A 21,293-nucleotide genomic window follows, 5' to 3' on the forward strand; every position below is an offset into this window, starting at 1 on the left:
GCGAAATGAAGCCTAGCTGGAAAAGTTTGGGATCGCAATCGGCTTTATGCCGGAGATGCGAACTTTCGCATTTAGGTCAGTCGCCAGGATAGACAGATTGATGAAAACTTGAAATTAATCGATGCAGGTGGTCGGGTAAATATTCGCGACGCGCAACGAGGCATGTCGACGGCCAGAGGGGCGCGCAAGTGGCGAAGTTGCCCAACTATTTTCGCCGCATTTTGTTTCTATTTGTTAACCTTTCAAGCCGAGCTCTCTTCTCTCAGATAGAAAAAATATCCTCTGGCACACACACACACTAACACACACACACACACACACACACACACACACACACAAGCATCGCTTAACGAGCAGATTATAGACGTTATTAAAATACAGCGAAATAATAGGTAAAAAAATGGAACAAAATACGGACAGCACGATGCAATCGCTGGCAAAATACGCTTCCCGCTTATATCTGTGAATTCTACTGATATTTTTAATATTTCGAGATTCCGCGCTAGTACATATTTTGAAATAAGCGGCTCATACCTCAGATCCCTCGTCGAGAGGTATGCAAACGTTGCGTTTGTTTGGATCAAAAACACAAGTCGGAATATTACGGAGCGGGCTCTTGAATCTGCTTTCGTTAGATTTTGTCTCTCAAATTTGCATTAAATCAACACTGGATCATCGCGATTTCAAGCTTCACGGGCACGGTTGCGCGTTTCTCTCTATGAGCACATCAAGTCGTCAATTAAAAGTTAATTCAAATTCTTTGTTATTTAAAGCTTATTTCGTCTCGCGCGTTCTCCCTCAGCCGACATCCTTCAACTAAAATTTCTTTAAAGCACGATAACCACCCGAAAGTCTTCCTATCCAAAAAATATGATCTTATATTTAGAATCCTCTTATATATGGTCTCGAGAGAATTTTTTAAAGCCAAAAGGGAAGTATTTAAACCACAATATTTTTAAAGTTAGAGAAATTTTGTATTCCTCTAAAACTAAAAGAAAAATATTCTAAGAATAATATTTTTAATGTTAGAAGAATTTCGTCTGTCATCTACAGTACAAGTCTTGCTCTTAATACAAATTTCTTCCAGTATAAGAGGGTATTCTATTTCAAGTAAACATATTTCTCTGGACTCAAAACGGAAAAAAGTAAAATTATATATATATAATAAAAGTAATAGATTTCAGATTAAAAGTTCACTTCATTAAAGAGATAAATATTCTTTTGATAAGAATATGAAATTTTTTTGTTTAGAATATGAAATTACAAGAAATAGAATATTACAACTGGAGTTCTTTTTCGTGTTAGAATATTTTCCTTTGGATTATAGCATTCTCTCGAAGTCATATATACATAAGACGGTTCCGCCAAGAATCAAATTATATTCTTTCGGTTGCTCGCGCTTCGGATTCTAGCGGGCGATGTTTTGCACTTCTGAGCCGAATTCAGAGATCGTGTTAGGTAGTTCGAGGAGCAGGTAGTCGCAAGTCGGTCGATTGTTTGTGTTAGCTCGAGTGCACCAATCGTTGGGGTGACCTGATTTGGCAATTCGGTTTGGACATGAAGTTAGTTTTAGAGTTCGCCCATTAATCTTAACTGTTGATCTGAATCCAGTGAATGTGATCCACCGGACGGCCGCGACTGTCCCTGCGGGATGAAGGATCCCCTATTGCCGTTCGCGCGCTCGTACATATTTCCGAACTTTCGTTTGGACGGGGAGTTATGAAAACTTTTTCGAACCGATAGAGAGAGAGAGAGAGAGAGAAAAAGAGAGAGAGAGAGAGAGCGTGAGTATGATTTGAATTATTTAGGAATATCAAAACGAGAAATACGCGCGCCATACCGTGCCGTGCGATAGGTAACAAGCGCACGAAAAGTTTCCTACTCATGCATTTCAGAGTGTATAAAACCGCATCCTTGGTTTTATTTATGAAATCCCGCGAATAAAAGAGACGTGTTACGAGCGTGCTCGGCGAGTAACTGTTCTGCCGAGTCGCGTGATCGAATTAATACTTTGTCAGAAGAGAGACATTCGTCCAATGGACGTACAAAGATGTCAAGATCGTCGAGTGCCGCCGAGTAATAGATTAGACGAGCTCGTGGGAGCAACTTTCGTGCGGTCCCAGGCGAAAATACGCGAAACGCGATAATTCGCATTAATTGCAATGTAGACATTGTTGTTCGGTTTACGGTTTAGTTCCCGTAAACTGGCGTAACGTTGTCGTCGATGAACCGCAAAGTCTCATGTTTATGCATTCCACTTCTGTTCGCATATCACGCACGGCACAGTATGCGATATGCTATCTACGCGAGTCGTGGCTTCTCGACAATAGGAATTTGACGTTGCAACTCGAGCTATCGTCGGGGGATCAGCAGCCCCGATCGTTATCACTCGCAAATAACTCGCGAAAACGGACGATCCAAACAAATGCATCCTTAGCGGAATCCTCTAGAAGATTTTATTCTTATATATGATTCCAAGAGGATTCTTTCAAAACCAAAAAGGAAACATTTAGGCACAATATTCTTAAGATTCATCTACAATGGTGTTGGCAATAGTCAGTAAGACGTAAACAGTAAACAAATTGACCAGCCACATTCGATTATTCTTATAATAGTCGATTGTAGTTGGTCAATTTGCTTACGGCTCACGCGTTACTGCTTACTGTCAACTCCGTTATAGATAGACCTTTAAAGTTAAAAGAATTTCGTCTGTTATTTATTGTATAGATCTTATTTTTAATAAAAATATCTTCGAATAAGAAGATATCCTGTTACAAGTAACATATTCCTTGATTTGAAAGAGAAAAAGTTAGGATAATATTTAGTAGATTTAATAAATTAATGGGCCACTTTATTAAAAAAGGGGCACTTAAAAGAATATAAACTTATTCTTAACGAAATTCTCTTATATATGGATTCAAGAGAATTCTTCTGAAATCAAGAGGAAAATTCTCGAACACCCAAGAAAAAATAATTCTAATTGCAAGATAATATTTCATATAATTCCATAAGCGACAATTCTTACCGAAGGAGTATTTTTCTTCTAATAAAGTGAACAAAATATTATTCTAACTTTTTTTCTTTTGAATCAAGAGAAATATTTACTGGAAGCAGAATGCCCTCCTACTATTATAGATGAAATTTCTATTAGGTACAAAACTTATACTGTAGATAAAGGATGATGTTATTCTCTAACTCTAAAAATATTGCATTGAGAAAAATCGCTTCGTTATCACAATAAAAGCACGTTTACTGTTTAATGATCGTTAGAAAAACAAATCGAACAGTTACCGTTGTAAATTATTTCTTACCATTTGTCATTTTAACAAACATATATTGTCTGAGTTGTAAATCACACTTATTCACCTCTATTAAAGGCTAACAATTTTAAGAGAATCCTCTTAAAGCTACATATAAGAGGATTTGTCTTTAGGTGAATACTTTTTCTCGGTAAAAGTTTGCGCTTAGAATATGGGATTACAAGAAATAGCACCTTGCAACTAGTGTCTGAGTGAATATAAAAGCATAAGGATGAAATATAATAAAACGACATAAAAACAAAAAAATATTAAGAAATCTTAAAACATATGACTTGTAATTTTATCAGCTATCTTTTTTGACCCAAAAAATATATTCTCTATAGGGATATGGATGACCGATAGGGCAATGATGATCCACTTTTTAATCTTTAGTAAGAAAAAGGCGTTTACTCTCCGTTCGACACAAGTGTTGTCCACACACTGAGGACCGCCGTTCTCCTCGTGGCGCTGCGCGTAAAACAAAAAAGATTCGGTAGGCGTACACAGAAAAAAAGATCTGCTACATATCGACAACTAACATGATTTGCTATTAGCTACTTTTTCTTTGCTGCAGGAGCCAATTTTCTTTCTATGATAACAAGAAAATCTGCAACAAAAAAGTAGCTAAAGCAGTAAATTATGTTTAGTTGTCCATCTGTAGCAAATTCGCTACGTTAGCGACTTTTCTTGTTGTAGGAGCAGACTTTCCTGTTATCATAGCAAGAAAATAAGTTTCTGCTGCAAAGAAAAAGTAGCTAACACAGCGAATTATATTTAACTGTCCATATATAGTAAATTAGTTCGCTGCTGCAGCAGATTATTTTTTTCCGTGTATGACTACACAACCACCACCTGATGATAGCGTCACTTTCCAATCTTTTCGCGTTCTGCTAGATCTCATCCTTAGCGAAATTTTCTGTATAGTCTTAGGAGGATTTTTCTAAAATCGAAAGAGAAAAATTCGAAGCACAATATTATTCCTCTTCGTTAGAAGAGAAATGCTCTTCTGGGATCAAAGGTTTCGTTTTATATAGTCATAGGTTTCGTTTCATAAATATGAAACTACAGGAAACAGCATTGAAATTAGCATTCATCTTTCTTTTTGACGGACGTCGCGTCGAGGTGCGCGGCAACTGCTGCCTGTTGTGCGTGTTATTCTCGCAGGTGTCGTTTGACGCACGAAATTTGCGTTTACATAGGGCGTTTCATTCGACACATTGCGACCCAGCCCGCGAATACATATGAACCGAAGCGATCGAGCTAAAGCGTCAATAATATATACCAACGTACGACGGTAATCGATTGCGTCGTTCCGAACGACCGAGCTCCCGAAGGTGTAAGAGGAGGAGGAGACACCGTTTGTGTTTATATGTACCGAAATTAGGAGGATCGTAGTTACTAACTCTGAGTCATCCTGTACACGTGTGCCAACAAAGCTAGATGCTAGCTAGCTAGCTAGCTAGCATGCCCGCTCACGTAGCACGCCCGGGCTTTGATAGAAATACAAACGTGCAACGCGCTTTAACGGATACATAGCGGAGCGAGAATATTAAGAACCTATAAGCACATGCGTATAGATGCGTTTGGAGAGCACGCGAACGTAGAAATAGATGTACTGCGCGATGTCTGCTTTGCGAGCGCTTAGGCTTTTGATGCGCTGTAGCAGCGAGTAGTGAATGCGCGCGAATCTACGAAAATTTGCTCATGTCTGTACACGAAGCTGCAGAAGCTGCAGAAAGGAGAGACAGACTCGTGAAATGTATAGGATACGCGCGTCAAACATGAGTGACAAAGCGCAACTATTTCGAGCCGCTTATATACACGTTTAAATCGGGAGTTACGCGGCTTCTTACCGCATCGAATAGGTTTCCTGTTTGGAATATATCATCTATATCTGAAAAATAATATAAATATTTTGTAAAAATTACAGAAGTAATTGGAAAGTGATACAAGTAATTTTAACATTGATTCAGAGCCTGGATCAAAAGTCATGTTGCATTTTAAAGTGCAAGTCCTAGCAAACATGATGTCAAATGACGTATTTGTGATGATTGACGTTAGGAACATTTTTATCTGTTCTGTGTTATGGAAAAATATAATGTTGCTGTCTTTAGCAAAAAAAAAAGAGAATTAAAAAGTAATGACAAAAATTTAAATTTTTATATGTACATATTTGAAATATATACAAAAGAATGTATAAAAAGTTTTGCTGTGATTCAGAGATAAAAGTTTAAAAGTCAGAAATAATATGAAATAAAATAGACTCTAAAAAGATGATGGTAAAGTAAAACTGTGTGTTATTAAACTATATCGTATATAAAAATTATACATTTTAAAAACAGAAATAACATATTTCCAATAATTTTATGCAGGACTTTATGCAAGCTTTATGCGTTATACGGACAATATATCCTTAATCTCTGTCTACATAGATTCAGTTCGAATTGTTTTCTCTTTCTCATGATATTACTTTTCAATTCTAACAGTAACACAAGCGTCTCCCAAACATTAATTCAAATTTCATTCTAATTTATCTTAAAAAAAAATTTCCTTAAAATTATAAAAACCATGTCAAAAGTAAAATAAAAAAGAGAATGATTACATTTTACGATACGCGATCTAATAAATTTTTTAATCAATTTTTTTATAATATATGTCTAGTATATAAAATGCACTATATTGCGCTAATTATTCATCAATTTTCCTTAATTAATCCTACATTTGGCAGGTTTAAAAAATTTAAGAAAAAGGTCGAATTCGAGTATTTAAATAAAATAAATGTACTGTAAATATAGTTATATTGTTTTTTTAAATATCATTTTGAAAATATTTTTAACGACTTCTGTCATTCAGTAGTATAAAGCGAAACTATTGAGACACTGACCTATAGAACAGGGAACCAGATGTTGCAGTGCTAAATAAATGCGTTCCGCATCTTCCATGAAAATTTATGAGAAATCGATGTTGCTTGAGAGTTATATTACCAAATAAGGAATTATATAAAGCCATATAAAATATATATTAAGTTATATATAAATGGTTGTGTGTGTGTAAGAGCCAGAGAAATTATTTTGTAGCGAGAGTAAACGTACGACACTGTATATTTCAACGATTAAGTAATATCAAACCGTTTTACTGGATCGTTTTCAATCAGAGTGAGGCAAAGCGAGATAAAATTTTATCATTTTATGATTACCGTACGTAAGTAATGGTCTCAACATCGTGAGGAAGAACGTTAGATGTACGAGGTATTAGACTGCTTATAAGCTACATGAACGAGGTTGTAAATGCCATTTATTACAGAGAAGTGTTGCACGATTCGACTTCCTTATGATACTCCCTCGCGCGATCTATTTCTCTGGGAAACTCGTAGGTATAAATTGTTCGTATGACGCAATCGAAAGATCAGCAACGCGTGCTTAAGTAAACGTGTTAAACAAATATTGAATCTAGGAACGAGACGAAAGGAGAGAAAGAGAGCGAATTTAATACGTGCAAGTAACGCTGCGTCCCTCATTTTGCGTCGCTTTAAAGTGAAAGCAGTTAAACCGCATTGCGCTCAAGTTTCTCTTCCCAATGCCAGGATGAGAAGCATTAAGCAGAGATGCGAGATGCAAACGAAAGAGTTAGACCCGTCATTTATTTCACTTTTAGAGAAACAATCCCGAGTTAAATGTGGAGCAGAAGTTGGTGCAACATTCTTGATTATTCCATCTAAGCCGCCGTGGATAGCGGAATTTTCAGTGCTTTACTGTTGCTAATATTTCATCGGTTAGTTGCAAACCAATGAGAACTTTTCATCGCCGCCATTTTCTGGCGAACTAACTTTCTGGCAGTGAAAGATGGGTCGGTTCGTAGGAACTACGATGATCACGAGGCGCTTGGGAAATCGAGAAAACAATTCTCCGCTTTTTTTGGGCCGAAATAAATCGCGGGATAGGATTGTCTGCGCGACTATTCTTTGCTCGCGTCATAGTTGCCCGTTTGTCCTGTATGATAACTCGATAACACGTCGATTACTTGACGAAGTTCATCCGATCGAAAGAAGTTTAAACAAAATGGAGATTTAATCAGGTTTCTTGTGTTTCGAGTATTTCTTGTTTATCGACAGGAGGATAGTGAAGTTTCCGTATAGAACGCATCGAGTTTCGATGCAGTGCATCGTCGTGTGACATTTCTTATTCGCGCGGCACGCACTCGCACAAATTAGTTCTCGGCGTTCTTCCGATCAGCTCTTTAGATATCTTCGTCTTTAGGTATTTTCGCTATTCACAATATACGTGTATGTATTGTTACCAGAAAATATCAATTAAATCTATATTGATTTTACTCGAATCAATCATCACTCAGTCGAATTAAAATATATTTGTCCAAATCAATGATTAAATTAACAAAGATTTTTAATTGGTATTTGTGAAAATATCAATATTAATAACAATAAACAGTTATTAAATCAGGAAAAAATGTAATTGATATTTGTGATAATCTCATTTTAAAAAATGTTTCCCAATTTAATAGTTGATTTGAATAAATATGTTTCAATTTGACTGATTGACGATTGATTCGAGTAAAATAGATCGAAGAATATTTTATTGAGGTTTGACATCGACGAATTTAATTGAACACCGTTCGGCAGACGATCGATATGTGAGAAAGGAATCAAAGCTGGTTCAATTGTACTTGAACTTAGCAAATTACGAGTAATTTTTGAAACTTTTTCATGTTTAGAAGAAAGGCTGAAAGTTCAATTATGAGATGAGCGATCTTTAATTTCCTTCACTCATACCAATCGTCAACTGAACGGTCTTTAATGGAATTCATTAAATTCATTGCCTTCGATTGAATTTGCTGAAATCAATTAAACGTTTTCCAATTGAATTGATTTATATTAATGGTCAATTAAACGGGTTAATTAATTAAAAAAGTAATTAATTACCCTGCGACTCTGACTGTTATTGACGAGCTAGTAAGATATTTTAATGACGAGCCTGTTACGGATAGTATGTCGGTCAAGTATCGCCATTTTATGATTGCCGATTCGACAATTCACTGCAGTGAGAAAGAATTACTCTCCTTTTTGGGCACAACAATGGGATTCGAGCGAAATGCAATGCATTTCGAAGTACGCGAGCTTCTATCCTGTTCCCATTTGTCGAGGGCGAGGATCCACGACGCGGCCGATGCACCGAAAGACATTTCGGTGCATTTGGAAATTGTGTTTTTTCAGATAAATTGAATCGCTCGTGAAATATGCGGGGAATGCAGAGAAGACACGCGAACCTTATTATCCGAGACAACGGACACATTAGTGAAGTTACGCTCGCGTGAAGTTCATGGGATCAGGTCGTCGGCCTATTCTTCGTCAGGAGCGTCCATCGACCAGCCGTGACCAAGATTGCTAACAAAAAGCGAAAACGGGAAAGTTCCCTTCTACAAAGTTCGGAAGAATCAAGACAGCTCAATCAAAAGATGTACAGAGAAGCGTGGGTGGAAAATCAAAGTCAGATTATTACCGTGAGATATAACATTTGGAAGAATTTACATAGGGCCGCCGTGTTCTCAATCAATATCGAGATAATCAAAAGTCTACGTTTGTAATTAGGAGGATACATCGCGAGAGCATACACAAAACACACACACACATATACAGAGAAGTGTATGTATACGTACGTTGCTCTTAATAAATCGGGGGAAGAATGAGGAAACACTGTTATCGGAAGAATGAGCCTTTTCGGACCTGAGCAGTCCCTTATAACGAACAAAGTGAGATTGACGACGAGGGAAGAAGATAACTCTCGTATGTAACGAGATCGTTCGACATCGGCGAGTGTTTACGAAAGAGCGTGGAGAAACAAGAAAGAGGAACACTTCACCGTCGTAATCTCGTTCCGTCGCGGAAGATATCAGCGGGCGAGTCGACTGGAACGCCACGCGCAGGGTCAGCGACTTCCATCGATTATTGTCCACGATTATTCGCCGCACTCGTATAACGCAGCGAACAAACGCGCACCGTCGTCGCGGTTGTCTATGTGAAAGCAGAAACCAACGGAAATATAATCCCTACAGAAAAAGGCTCGTCGGCAACGAATCACAGTACATCTTGACTGAGGCAACCATCGAAACGACAGAGGAAAAGAATCCGGAATTTGGCGGGGACGTCGCACGAGATCGACGGTTACATGCTTCGAGCTGACCCAACGCGAGCACGGAGGCGTAGAAACGCAACCCGCGGTGGCTGCGTTCCGGCTGGCGTCTGAGCTTTTTGGCAGCGTCTTCTATTAAATCGTCACAGTGTGCGGATTGGGGCGCATCCTCGGCTACATCGGCGGACGACCGTCGGTGGGGGCCACCAACATGTCACAGTCGGGATCGGGTGGGCTGAGCGACGCTCAAGGGCAGGCCGGGCAGACGACGGACAATCAGCAGATCACTTGCCAAAACGGTCGCGCCGAGCCGTTGGCTGATACCGCCAAGCAGGACCTCTCCAACGGCTTCGAGAATCGAACGATGGACTATGAGCGATTTACTCAGGAACGAACGCAGCACGCTCCGCTTACGGGACAAACTCAAGATCAGCAGTCCCAGCAGGTTCCACAGCAGCAGCAATCAGTAGCGCCACCGCCGCCGACGCAGCAACAACAATCTGTTCACCCGATAGCTCAATATCCGTCGGGGAGGAGGCAGTCCGTGGGATTGCCAGAGGACAAGCATCCTCCGATGGGTCAGCTGCCACCTCCGCCATATGGCCAAGATAAAAGCAACGTGGATAGGGTTCAGTACATGTCCCAGACGAGCACTCAGACGGTGCCGGTGCAGGCGCAACCGCAATTCGCTCCTGATTACGATCAGAGTCAGTATCCACAGATACGCGGGCAGTTCGACGTGAGGTCGCAGATCTACCCTCAAACGCAATACTCCGACAGAGCCGGCTATGTCACGAGAGATGTGACCTACCGCGACCCGAGCCTCTATAGCCAAAGTGGCGCGACTAATCCGATCTTTAGCGGCCAAGGTCAATACGTCACGGTTCAGCAGATACCGTCGCAATCCGCGAGCCCCCAGCCTCCCCCGTACTTCTCAAGCGTAGTCGTGCCGCAGCCACCGAGCTACGCTCAGTTCGGCACGCAGCCGCAATATCCCTACAGCCAGTACCCACAAACGGTAATGAATGCGGTGCCGTACAACCCGCACGCGGCTGGCATCTATTCTACACAGCAATACGGCCAACAGTCGCCAAATCCGCAGAGGTTCTCGCAGGAGATCGGCCAGTATCCGACGCAGCCGATCATCCAGCCGATCGCTCAGAACGTGGGGCACGGGATCGCGATTCAGACGACGGAGCGACCCTGCCGCGGACCGAAGCCGATGGTGCCTCCCCGCGGCAATTCCAAAATCACCCATGATCCGGGCCACAGAAAGTCCGCCAGCGTCGACGTGCCGGCGCTGCAGAAGGCCAAGTATGAGGCAACCGCGACTGCGCAGCAGGATCCGATTCACCGCAGCGACGGCGCTATTTTAATGACGGGCGCGTCTATTGGGCCGGATGGGCCGGACAGAAGATACATAACTACGATCAATCAGAATCCCAGGACCAGACAAGATGGACTGTACGTGGACACCAACGGCGACCAGTCGGGCAGGGAGAAACTGGTCGACACGATCGCCACCGAGTGCGGTCTGTATGTGTCGAGGTCGGAGCACAGAAAGTCTATATCGGTCGACGTGACCACCAGCTTCCAAAGGCGCAACGACACGATAACTTTCACGTTCCCGGGCGATGGTAATCAAGAGATCATATCGGGAAGGAAAACCACTACTGTGGTGGACGCTAAGAGAATCGAGACTAATCAAGTGTTCCCCGCCGAGCAGAGGAGACTGGATGCGGGCTTGCGGGTGTCGCCTATGGCCTTTGACACGAGACAGGAAAATAGGAAGAGTATAGGGGCGGACAGGAAGCCCGAATGGGGCAACGTGAGTCCGAATCAGAGGAACGCCATCCCGTCGGAGAACAGACGGTCGGATTATTTCGAGGAGCACCGGAGATCGCCCATGAATCTCGAAGGCAAGAGAATAGAGGACGTGAGGAGATCACCTATGCCCTTTGTGCCGATACGCGAAACCTCCGTCGACCGTGGAGGCCAGAAGAGTCCCTCCTTCGTCAGCCAAAACTTCGAGAAGACCAGACAGGAGCTGGCGATATGGGCGGAACAACGTCAACGACAGGAGCACGAGAGGAGCATGATGCAAGGTCAAATATTTACCACAAGCCCGCGTTCGCGTAATCCGTCGGAGGAGAGGAGAGACATCAGGTCGATTCACCCGCCAGATGATCGCAAAGACTCGAGAATGTCTCAATCGGCCTTTCAGCCGATTCCTAACATCAGCCAGAGCACCATAATGGAGCAACGTCGACACCTAAGACACGTTAGTGCCGATCTGACAAAGCACATGGAGCTCACGAGGAAGGACTTCGAGGAACAGCCTATCACGGGTTCCGTGGTGAACCTGGCACCAGCGGCTAGCGCCGTCTCGTCGCAGAGAGCGAGTCCGAATCTTTGTCACCAGTACCCGGCTCTTAGCGAAGCTAAACTAGACACGAAGACCGTGTTGACCGTGGTGACGGATTTCGGCGAGAACATGACGAACACCAGCAAGCCGACCGACCAAGTCGACCATATAATCCACAGCCATCGCAAGAGCCACAATATCTCGTCCAATCTGCTCACTCACAGCAAGAGTCAAACAGAGAACTTGCAGAATGCGCTGGATGGTCAAGGCGAGAAGACAGACTCGCTTCAGGCGCAACAACAACTACAAAACCAACAGAGCCTTGATTTAATATCCGAGAAGCTCAGCCAATTCGAGCGTCAACAGAGTGACCTGCAGGCCAAGTTACAGTGTCTCCAAAATCAGAATCAGATATTAGACAAGGTGGCGCAGTTTCAACATCAGCAGAGCGATCTGCAAGTGCGCCTGCAGACCTTGCAGAATCAGGGTCAACTGAACGACAAGAGCCACAAGATGCCCGCTGATTTCGCGCAGCTGCCGATCGCCAGCGACACTCATCAGATTCAGGCTAGCCCTCTTCCCAATCATCAGGAACAACCGTCGGATAAAAGCTGCCCGGCGCACAATCACCAGCCAATGCACGGCCTCCACCAGACGCTCCTGACTACTTCGTATCCGCAAAATACCGCCCTTCAGGCCTGTCAATCGTCCGCGTGCGAGAAACTGACGCCCCGCGTACAGCACGACGCTTCCGACCCGAATTCCATTCAGATACCGAACATGTCGCAGATGCCATTACCGTGCCTGCCGCAATTCGATCGCGCCGACGCGTCGCGCACTTCGTTCTCCCAGTTTCACCGGCTGCAGTGCCAGATCGAGGGTCACGAGGGTGCTTCAGCGACGAGTGCCGGCCTAGCCGCCAGCTCTTTCACGGGCACGCTGAAGAAGATACCGCCGGAGAAGCCACCGAGGACGTCTTTGATAGTGCAGTCGCCGGAAGCAGAGGTAACGTTCGGCAAAAGAACATTCTTACTCGTTAAAGCGCGGCCTCTCCTCCTCCCCTCCCTAGATCTGTGCCCTCCCTTTTATCGAGCGCGGCAACGCGCCGCTCTTCCGTATTCAAATGAACCGAAATACAAGCGCGCGCATCCACTCGATGCACCGGCATCGCGCGATCATAAGGCCGCTAATTGGAATCGCGCATCGAGGTTAATAAACGGTGCGCTTTAACGCGTCGCTTCTGCGGCGGAAAGCTCCTTTTACCCAGCATGTCGGGGAATACGAGCTGTGTGCTCCTGACCGAGGAGATTGCGGGGGTTGATGGCGGCGCGGCAGAACAGGGTGGAGACAGTGGGAAGAGAGCGAGATCCGGGCGATGCAGGCGGATAGAGATCTCTGTTTGCAGTTTTTGTCGCGGCCAAGTGGAATGAACTCGTTAGATATCAGACTCGATGTGTTGTCTTTGAAAACTTCGTTACGCGCCTTGTGTACCTTTCGCTCTACTTTCGAAGCTGGGTGTTCGCCGTTCTCGGCCTCTTCGGCCGTCGCGGCCATAAAACGCGAGACGCTACCAGCGTCTCGTCCGAGTACGCAACGTTATTCGCCCGGTTGCGAACGTGTTTCGAATGGCGAGGGCCAGATTTCTGTGCGCCGCGCCTTGTTCGCGGGATCGTACATACATGCTCTTTTTATAAGCCCTTGGTCCCGCCACCCGGCCGAGAAGGGACAGAGAAAAGGAGAGGAGACGGGCCACCAAGTCATAAAAGAATGAAAAAACAGGACTCGTAAAAATAGCGCACTCGCAAATCGAATGTGCACGCGCCGTAAAATATTCAGTAGCTTTGATCGCTCGGCGGTCTGCGAGCCTAAAAATTTTACTCGCGGCCAAATATTTATTTATAATCCATGGTTTTATCGATCGTGAGTGCGAAGAAGCGTTGTTCGTATGCTCGATTAGAAACAAACGTACCCAGCGACAAATTTACCTTTTCAGGCGGCAATCATAGAACGGCTATTATTTAATCGGATAAACGCGTGAATAAATCGACAATGGCGGAAATACCGCGCGAATGCACGGACATACCTCGTTTTTGTTAAGATGTGACTTTCAGGGAAAAAGACACGGTGATGGCAACTGTTGGAGGCGACAGCTGAGAGAGTTTTGTATGTAGAATTAATTATTTTTTTGCTTTCAGCCAAATCATTTTGTTCTAATTGTTCTAACAACACCAACAACACATTTTATTAAACTATTTATTGGGTTGATCCATAAGTTTTTGGATTTATAAACATATGGATTTTTAAACAAAATTGAAATGCATATTATTCTTGTTAAAAATAATTTCAATTAATAACATATGAGATATTAATAAGATATGGAGGTGGCAACTATAATTGGTGACAATTATACGAGTTTTGTATGTAGGATTAATTAATAATTTTCTATTTTTAACCAAGTCATTTAGTTGTAATAACTACAACACCAACAGTTTATTAAATTATGTATTGGACTGATCTATCAGTGTTCGTGCAAATTTTCAAACAAAATTGAAATGCATATTATTCTTGTTAAAAATAATTTTAATTAATAATATATGCGCTATTCTGTTCGACAATCTTTTGCCATTTTTCACGTAATTTCATAATTCTCCTCTAAAACTCTTGTATTCTTCCGACCAAAAAACATTCCAAGTGATTTTTCACATTGTCTAAAGAAGCGAAGTTTATACCGTCAAAGCAGTTCTATACAGATAACTATTCTATAATATATTCTATAATTCAGCGAAACGGATAATCGCAAGGAGCAATGTCGAGTGAATAGTGAGGTAAAACATCCCAGCCAAATTATAACAATTTTTACGGAAGTAGAAAAGCATAACGCACTGGAAAAACTCATTACTGCCTTTCATTTTCAAGCCGCAACACAAAGATAGCTGTATTTCTTTAAATGTTATTACCTCACAAAATATCTTCTGAAATGCTCAGCTAACAAAGCATGTTAAAAATAGCTAACTGTATAGAACTATCCTTCTAACATAAGGATGCCAACTAAAAAATCTGTAAGAAAATTTATGGACTAATACATTAATCCGGATACAAAATTCTATACGATGTCACCTGAAATTGCCACCGCATACAGAACAATATACACTGCTTTTGAGCAAATGTTGCTTGTGAGCAACGTTTCAAGTATTTCATAAGTTTATATATCCGCAAGTCTGTCATAAATTCATTACAAATTTTATCAAATTTACTCAAAATATATTCTAGGTCCTAGTTAAAATTTTAATTAAATATATTAAATTGAAAACAAAATTTTGATTTGCTTACTACATAGAATCAAACTAACTTTTTCTCCGAATTTTATATCTGAGTTATATGTCTGAGTTTTATAGTTTCAATTTTTATCAAAGAAAATAAATTCTTCCTCTAAATACTTGATAATAAGCTTTTCTCAAATTTGATAATAAGCTTTTCAAAACTAGTATATTTCAATATTATCAAGAAAAAAATATCCTTTATTGAAGATAACTATTAGAAGGAAAATGAACTGAGTGCGTATTTCTTAACAGCAGAATATTTTTTGTATGTACAGTGTTCGGTATTAATTGGTTCAAATTTTCTATGAAAATAATCTACGAGAATAATCGGCAAATCAATAATGAAAGTAAATAAAAGATTACAAATGCAATCACGAATAATTTAGTCGATTTTTGAAATTAACTATCGATCAGCGTATAATTAATTACATCAGAATTTGATTAACAGTTAATTTAATTTCCTCAATTGATTAAGTTATTCAATTGATTAAGTTATTTTCCACATGACGATTGATTAATTCTGATTGTTGATTTGTCGATTATTTCAGTCAAATAAGTAATTTTAATCGATTAATGCTCAACATTGCTTGCTACTGCCGGCCTTTTTCTCCGAGTGTGTTTGCTTTTTTCGTTTTGCCTCCCTCTCCCGTTCTCTCTCGCGAATAATAATCACTTGTACAGACCTCACAGTATGAAAATGACGCGAGAAATCCTGAAAAGCGCGCGCTTCCATTGGGGGTAGCGGAATTTCAAGTAGAAATGAAAAGAGTTCTTTTCTTGCTCTCATACAGTAATCCTTGATTTCTGCACCGTAGAATATTTCCCGATTCTGTATGTGCGATGTGTGTACAAACGCAAATAATATTTTCCCGCCGTGTTAGTCGTCGCGGTCACCTACGCTGACATTTTGCAAGCGAAATTGGGTTACGGCAGCGAATCGTTGCATATGAACAGCTTCGACGCTCGCCCTCGCCCATGAGAGTAAATATTATTCCGACTGTCGGAGTGTACGCGCGTCGGAGAATGAGAAAATAAGGAGCATCTCGCATTTCCGGCTGCGAGACGATTCATCTGGTAGTCCGAGACCGGCGAATGCAAAATAGCAGCGCGCAATTGTCACGCACGTTCTTCCTGTTCGTTCTTCTCCTCCTTCTCTCCTTCCAAGCAGTGTATCGACCGAGCAAGGTGCAAGAAATTCGTAGCCAATTGCAATGCCACGGTAAATCATGATTTGCAATGCGAGCGGACTAAGTGACATCGTTACGAGTTTCAATATGCCGCTTGCAGATATTCGCGTATTTTTTCTCAGATTGTAACAAAAGCATATCGAGATATTCCTTCTGTCGAGTGCTTCTCATACCTTCGTTTCTGTTCATTCCACCTCGCCAATCTTACCCACTTCGCATAGGATGTCAGCGCTTTTCTGGCCAGCGAATGAAAATCCTATGCATTTGGATATGTTCATCCATACGAGAGCTCGACTGTAGGCATGCAGGCATTGTTGCCGAAGAGCGCGCGCGTTCTTTTCAAAACTGCCCAGGTAAACAGATGTACACGTGAAATTTGGTAGCAATTTTGCCAGTTCATATGGCACGCATATTTGTTACACAGACTAACGAAATAGAAATACAAAAGAGATACGAGAAAAGTGATGAAAATTTGTTCAAAATAATATGTCGTGTGAAATGTAATAAAAGTGGGAGTTTTGAGTATATTTCTTGCGATATAACATAGAACTCACATCATTGTATGATGTAAATTTTATGACTGATTCAATAGAGTCTATTGTTTCATGAATGCAATTCAAATAACTGTGAAGTTTCCACTATCGATTGTCTCACGTCGTAACGATCGTGGAGGTCTATCTGCATCAGTTCTTCCAGAACTTTATTTACACAGATTCGTTTCATCCGCTAACGCATATAAATCTTTATCCCATGTCGCACGACCATGCTTGTATTTCACATATACTGCCACGAAATTGCGTGAAATTGTTTCAGAAACGTTCGGTTATCGGAACTCTGTGGGAATATTCAGTTATTTTTTCTGCGTATATATCGGAACGTTGTGAAATATTTTTCTTTTTTTTTTCGAAAAGCAATATAAGAGAACAATTGCCACTCTTGAAAATAAAATTATATTTCCGGGATATTCCATTTGTATGCTTAACCCAGTACTTTCTAAAGTACATTCTTCGCCGAATGCTAATAAAATGTTAGCTAATGGTTCGTTTATAAGCATAGCATTGCAATCAGTAAAATTTCGCTAAAAATATCAATTAATAGCGATTAATAGCTATTGCTACCATGATTGAAGCAGTTTGCGAACACAGACAATGCCATGCGAATTACATGGAGACCGTTAATTACATCATCACGAACGCAGAGCGTTGGATTTGGCATGGCATATAACGAATGTGTATAGGGGAGACCGGGCTTAGATGCTCCATATTTTAGAATTTCGAAGTTATAATTCCTCAGGCAACTAATTGTTGTAACTGAGTGTATAAACATAATAGAGGCAATCTTCTTCTATGTATTAATGCCCGTTACGAGCTGTTATACCGTATATTTTACTTTGCAATAACCAAAATACGAACATGCAGCAACATAGTCATCTTGCTCTGGTACTGAGTTCAGCGACTAACTTTACCTCGTCCGTTCACATGCTTTATTTCAATTATTTTATGAATGAAAATTGCATTTATATAGAAACAATATATGTCATACATTGGCAAGAAATTTCACTCTAGCTAGCAACACATTACTCAATTTTATTCAGTCACTCGAAAATTTATTTTACCCATTACCAAATCAGTTTTTTTATTTCCTAACTGCAACACGACTCCAATTTTAATAAAACTCAGGGAGCAGATTCACGTTCTAAAAGTAACCTATTATTCTTCTTAAGATAAATACTAAAGGAAGCACATGAGCAATATATCTGTGAGGCTATAATATACCGGGATATAACCCCGGTTTCCCCTACAGATTTTACAGTGAGATCTTAGTACTACTAGCCAAAATTAATGAGATATAAGACACAAAAATAAAGTGGGAATTTTCTCTCTGAAAATCATTGACTGCCCACTGATTATCGGTGAAATATTCCTCTTGCCGATTTAATCAGAAACATTTTTACTCATTCATTGAAGGGAGTATGCACACGTAGATGTGTACATTATATTCAGCATGATATTCGTGTTAATGTTCGGTCAGCAACGAAAGAAACACCCGGAGGCGCGAGAAGCCGAGAAGCGCGATGATTTAATGGGCCTTAGCAGCGCCGAAGTTGGAGCGAAATTGTTCCGCCACGCCCTAAACTTGTACTTTTCGGCTAAGGGAGGGCGAATTAAGTCGAGGAATGTTATGAATAACGGCCCATCATGAATTAAATATGAACGGTGAGTCCCGCTGTCGTGCGTACATCGGTGATACGGCGTCGCCAGGATGGAAGCCATAAAAAGAGCAGAAAAAGTTAGTTATAGGGAGCGAGATAAAAGGACGAAAAATCGGTCGAGGACCGACGACGACGGTGTAAACGACAGTGCCGCGCGCGTCCAATGTGTAAAAACCAGAACGCCACGATACCCTCCTTTGCAACGCGCTCCTTTTACGATGAGGTTATCCGGGACTTTGTGAGCGTCCCGAAGCATGTCAGTATCTCCTTTCTGTTCCTCGACCTGTGATTAAAAAATCGGGGGCAAGTGCGACGAATTGTTAAATTACACGAGACTTTAAAAGCGTATCGGTCACGTATAGTGATTACAGGTGAGCTTTCGCCTTGCCGTCCCTGCAAACGTTGTTGCGCGGATGTACATCGATCGTGAAGCGTTTTACAAAAGAAATACGCGAAATGAAATCGAGGCACACAATGGGCGATCGTCCAGCAGAATTTCTCAAATCTCCTGTTTAAATTTAAATATGTTCTTTAAGGGGATGCTGTGTGGACATAATGCAATTTTCGTAGTTTGCACGCAGAAGAAAGTCTATCGTTTTACTGTTGAGAAAAGCGATAACTCAGTTTACTTTTGCTTTTTTAAATAATAGTTATATTTAACAAGGGATATTTTCTTGATAATAACCTTAAAATATACTCATCACGAGTTTGAGAAAAACTCATTTTATCATTTATTCAAAAGAATTTATTTTCTTGACAAGAATATTATCAAACTTCGTTAAAAAAAGTTGCTTTGACTTTACTTAAATAAGGAAATTTTAAGTAAAGAATTTTTGTTCTAACTCCAGATTCTAGATTGAAATACTAAACTTACTACGATTCAGTACGTATTTTGAATAAATTGCACGTTTATAATGAATTCATGATAGAAAGATTTGTATATCCAGGAAATACTTGAAACAACTTACTCGAATGCTGTAAAATTTTTTTTTATGTTTTTCACCGTTTTTCTATTTGATTGTGTAGAATTGCAAATGCTTCTACCGAACGAAAGCACAAATGTCAATACATCGAAAGATACCTCATGTTATATAAAAAAAAACAAAAAAAATTTATCTTCAAAATAATATCCTTCAATACATTGACGTTTGTATTTTTACTCTGTGAAAGTATCTGCAACTCAATGAAATTAAATATAAAAGCAAAGCAAACTATAAAAAATACATTACGTCGATATCCAGCATCCCTTAAGCATACATAAATAAGTAGGATAAAAAAACTGCACTTTTCTACGTTTTATAGTAGTCATAAAGGACTAAAGATTATCTATTTTCCGGCCTGTTTCGAGCGAATACCCCTTTATATGAATACAATTACCTCAATGTTTATATACGAAAAAAATACATAATAAATATTATAACAAAATTTTGTAATCTTAGACTATGCAGAAATTATAACTAGAATTACTATATATTTGTTTAAATATGTTAGGCACGTTTGACTTTTTACAAAAATTTACTTACTGTAATTACTTGAGTATTTCTCTTATCGTACATTCAGTAAATCGTCAAATTTACTATTTCTACACGAAAAGAGAACTTTATATTGAAAATTATTATAGAACTTTTTGTACATATAACTGAGGACGACATTCTGCAGTAGTTTGTAACCTTTTTATATTTCGCATACACTACTTATATTTTAGAAATTGAAATGTGCTATTAAAATTTTTTTATGCTTCTAATAAAATTTAATATTTCTCAGCAAAATAGATCTTAAATGTGATCTACAATGTACTCTTTACTTCTTGCTTCTTGTTCTCTATCTTTTTCTGGCTTAAGGCTAAAAGTTTAAATTAGAAAAACATAAGGTGATAGAAAAGAAGTAAAGAGTGCATCGTAGAAGCACGATTTGTCAAGCTTTATTGATAGCTTACTAGAAACATAGTAGAACTAAAAAGAATTTATATGAAAAAAGAAAATTACTATATTATTTTCTCCGTGTATAATAATTTGTAGCACAATGTTAACATAGTCCAGCTTTACAAGAGAAAAATAAACATTATGAAAGTAAATATAACATTAATGTAATTTTTGCTGCAAAATATTTTCTCTCCGTGTAGTATCGTCTAAAATCTCTGAGGTAACGAGGCTGGCCGGCTGGCCAATAACCGGTATTCCGTCGTCTCGCCGGACGCCAAGCTTCCGGTAGCTTCCGGTAATAGTAGACGGACACTGCGAGTTTGCGATACGCGTCGCTCAGAATAAGCGTAAAATTTTCAACGCAGGCTAAACTCGGTCTCTTCCTTCCTCTCTCTCTCTTTCTCCCTCTTTTTTCTCTTTCTCTCTCATCTGCTAGATACGCGCTTTTCATCATTCGTAGGCGGTTACCACCGGCGCGTGTACAACGCCCGTAAAACTCCTTTCTGCGTAACTCCAGCACGACCGAAACAATGTCGGTCCTTTTGCGCCGCACCGGTATCGTTGTGCTTTTGTTACGCCGGGGCGCTTCGCGCGATCGCCCCGCCAACTGGTTGCGCGAGCTTTTACAAATCCACCAGCTACTGTGGCGTAGTTTTCGCGAAATTCCTGGCGTAACTTTCCGCCGCCACTTAGCGCGGTGCTTACAAATTGAGACTAACGGTCTCGGTTTATGCGCCGACGAGTATTTACTAGAATCGTCCCTGCGAGAGATACATAGAGAGAGAGAGAGAGAGAGAGAAAGAGAGAGAGAGAGAGAGAGAGAGAGAGAGAGAGAGAGAGAGAGA

General features: G+C 40.6%; 1 protein-coding gene across 1 annotated transcript in view; it reads left to right on the top strand.

Moving 5' to 3' along the window:
• The window catches only part of LOC116848412, a 751,173-nt gene that overhangs the window by 81,942 nt on the left and 647,938 nt on the right, over positions 1-21,293 (top strand). Inside the window, exon 2 of the mRNA XM_032824486.1 lies at positions 8,527-12,812. Within this exon, the coding sequence (XP_032680377.1) occupies positions 9,654-12,812 (3,159 nt within the window). The 5' untranslated portion in view covers positions 8,527-9,653. The remainder of the gene's footprint in view (positions 1-8,526; positions 12,813-21,293) is intronic.

Source organism: Odontomachus brunneus, unplaced genomic scaffold (genome assembly GCF_010583005.1).
Source record: "Odontomachus brunneus isolate Ranch 3 - 2012 unplaced genomic scaffold, Obru_v1 Obru_scaffold_095, whole genome shotgun sequence".
Taxonomy (NCBI): Eukaryota; Metazoa; Arthropoda; class Insecta; order Hymenoptera; family Formicidae; genus Odontomachus; species Odontomachus brunneus.